At 34.2% G+C, this 2,695-nt stretch overlaps 1 protein-coding gene across 1 annotated transcript; it reads left to right on the top strand.

Moving 5' to 3' along the window:
- The first annotated feature begins 1,058 nt into the window (after positions 1–1,058).
- Positions 1,059–2,145, top strand: EV154DRAFT_495917 (uncharacterized protein). The gene is made up of 4 exons (XM_051600095.1): positions 1,059–1,264; positions 1,318–1,617; positions 1,697–1,787; positions 1,808–2,145. The coding sequence occupies exons 1-4, from the start codon at positions 1,075–1,077 to the stop codon at positions 1,968–1,970; spliced, it is 744 nt and encodes a 247-aa protein (XP_051461842.1). The 5' UTR covers positions 1,059–1,074; the 3' UTR covers positions 1,971–2,145.
- The last annotated feature ends 550 nt before the right edge of the window (positions 2,146–2,695 follow it).

The raw sequence follows: 2,695 nt of genomic DNA, 5'->3' as shown, positions 1-2,695 counted from the left end.
ATTTTAAAAATTATATTGTAGCTGTTTTTTCCTTTGTCAATACATGTGTGTTATATAATACGTAAAGGTCTATGGTCAATTGCATTGTATTACATGCGTGTTTATTGTGTAAGGTTTTTATTGAGCTTCCGTACACGTGCGTTTAGAATTAAATTTTTATTGTCATCACCAGATACTTCCAACATCTTTCATGATGCCGGATACAAACAATTTAATTCTGTAAGTCCACAACTTTGTCATCATCACATGTTTTTTTTTTTGAAAATCCAATTTTTCAAAAATGACTGCTAACTATTTGCATAAAATAATAGTATGATAGATTGATAATGATATCAGGTTTTTTATTGTCATAATAGAAATGAGTTTAGGGTCCATAAATAAAATGTCAGGCAACTTTTTTTTTCTTCGACACCACCTCTGCTGTACGTATAGAAAGTTTTCACCATTCTGTGTTATTCCGCTTTCATTAGAATTATATATAAACCAATACCGAAGTCGATTTTTTTTTGGCAACATAATTGTGCTATAACAGTGACACGGTACTGTTGTAATACATATGTGTAGCACATGCATTGAATGCATTTGTGTAATGTTTATTGTATTATAGGCTATTTGAGACTTTGTGATACCTTATTTTTAATAAAAAAAACCCAACATGCTCGGACCATGCAATATATGCAATTTGGTCCTTATTGGTTTTAAACTAAATCCTGCAAACTTTAGAAGACATATTTCTGTATTATTAAACAAAATAGAGAAGAGAAAATTTTATATACTGAACTACTGTTTGACAGAATATATTGTACCTGACACATAGGACACCAACGTACGCATATGTGTTTGACTGATTGACAGTATCATCTGATGCGATTCCCGTGGTTTTATCAATTCTTAATCTATTATACATAATTCATGAGTTACATCATCGATTCTCGTGAATTTTGTATTTTATTTGCGATAATTTCGATTAATGGAATAACTTTCCATATTTATAAAATGCTTACGGGTATATAAGCAAGTATACTTAAGAAAAATTGAACCATATTATTTTTATAACTATTACAAATTTACAACATGCTTCTTGGAGAACTCACCGATTGCACTATTACCAGTGCTCCCACATTTCGAGTAACAGCTCGAAACGTTATGTTAGAGGCCAAAGCCATTGACTCTGGCATGAGAGTCAAGCTTTATGTGTCGAATCCTGCGATGATTTACTATTTCATCCGGTACTGTGATGTAGGAAGCCGCCACCACCTGACAGGTAAATATTCTAAATGTTTCTATTATCCTAACAAATCTAACACTTCTATATAGGCCCATTGAACGTGACAGCGTACACGTTTGATCATAGCACAAGGGCTTTTTCAAGTATTCGTTTGAGTGTCGATAGTGCCCGACCTCTTCCCACCTTGGATGATGATGGAAACATCATCGGCACAACGGCCACAAAAATTCGAGTCCGTGATTTGGAGAAAAATCACAAGTTCCCGAAGCTCAAGTACATTTTGTACAAGTACGTTTTTGAGAACATTTACAACGAGGACATGGTGATGGGCAAGGGGTTGAATGTTGAAGCATTCGCCACTCAGTTAAATACCTCTTATGAGAAGCTTGGTGAGTTTTTTTTTTTTTTTTTTTTTTGATTATATACAAGTTATTATGTAGCTAATTTTGCCACTTCATTTTATGATAGTATCTGAAGGGTTGATAATGTCCAATTACAACCCGGTTACTGTTGTGGAGTCGGTGACACGTCCAACAACTGACCCAACACTAACCGCCCTGTTCCTCGTGTGATTAAGAGTACGTATTCGTACAATGAGAGTGTTCGTCGTTTGGAGGATTGGGCCAACCCAAACCTCTCTCTCATAAATCTGCTAAATGATCACATGCCGTTCTCTGTTGAGATCTTTGTCGTCCCCGCCAGCTCCCGAACTACCGATGATGAAGAAGAAATGGAGAACTAGTTTTTTTTTGTCTCCTTGGTAGTTTTGCTTCTTTTCTTCTTGCTTGTCCCTTTCGCGATTGCATTTTCTTTTCTTTTGCGTTTCCTTTTTTTTAAAAAAAGTTATTTAATACCTTCTCCCACTTCCCCCTCTCCCGCTATTCCAATAATAAATATCATTTTTTTATAATGTCGAATTGTTTTTTAAAATGGCTTTGTATTTTTTTTTGTAATCTCAGGTGACAAAGCCATGCGCTTTTTTTGTTCACTTGGATCACGTTGTCCATTATTTCACAAAGTAAAATCTATTTTTTTTAAAATGGAAACAAAAATACAATCAAAAAGAATCACATCTGAAAATTATTGTAGTGGTGTTATTGAATTAAAAATATAGTTAACGAACGTGTTTAAAAACGAATATAAATGTTGTATGCGAGCTGTAGATACACCTTAGCTAAGGTAATACGCTTGTGCTACGACGATTGAAGTATTCTCACTGCTGTCATATTTATCATATGTCAGCTGGTAATTTCAGAGTTCACGTAACACCAAATGCCTTTTCAAGTACGGGTTGTTTATTATATTCTCCTTACTGCTCCTTGCGGGTTTATTGACAGCTTGAACAATATTTGGATATAATTTACCCACGATGGCAGGGTCCCGCTTGTAGTTTTAGTTGTATTCATTATGTATAAAAGAAATCATTATTTTTATGTTCAATAAAATTTAGTTTCTTTTTGCAATCTG

This window comes from Mucor mucedo (genome assembly GCF_025094135.1).
Source record: "Mucor mucedo strain NRRL 3635 chromosome Unknown EV154scaffold_11, whole genome shotgun sequence".
Classification (NCBI taxonomy): domain Eukaryota; kingdom Fungi; phylum Mucoromycota; class Mucoromycetes; order Mucorales; family Mucoraceae; genus Mucor; species Mucor mucedo.
Note: the sequence above shows the minus strand (reverse complement) of the source record. Positions and strands in the feature narration are given on the sequence as shown.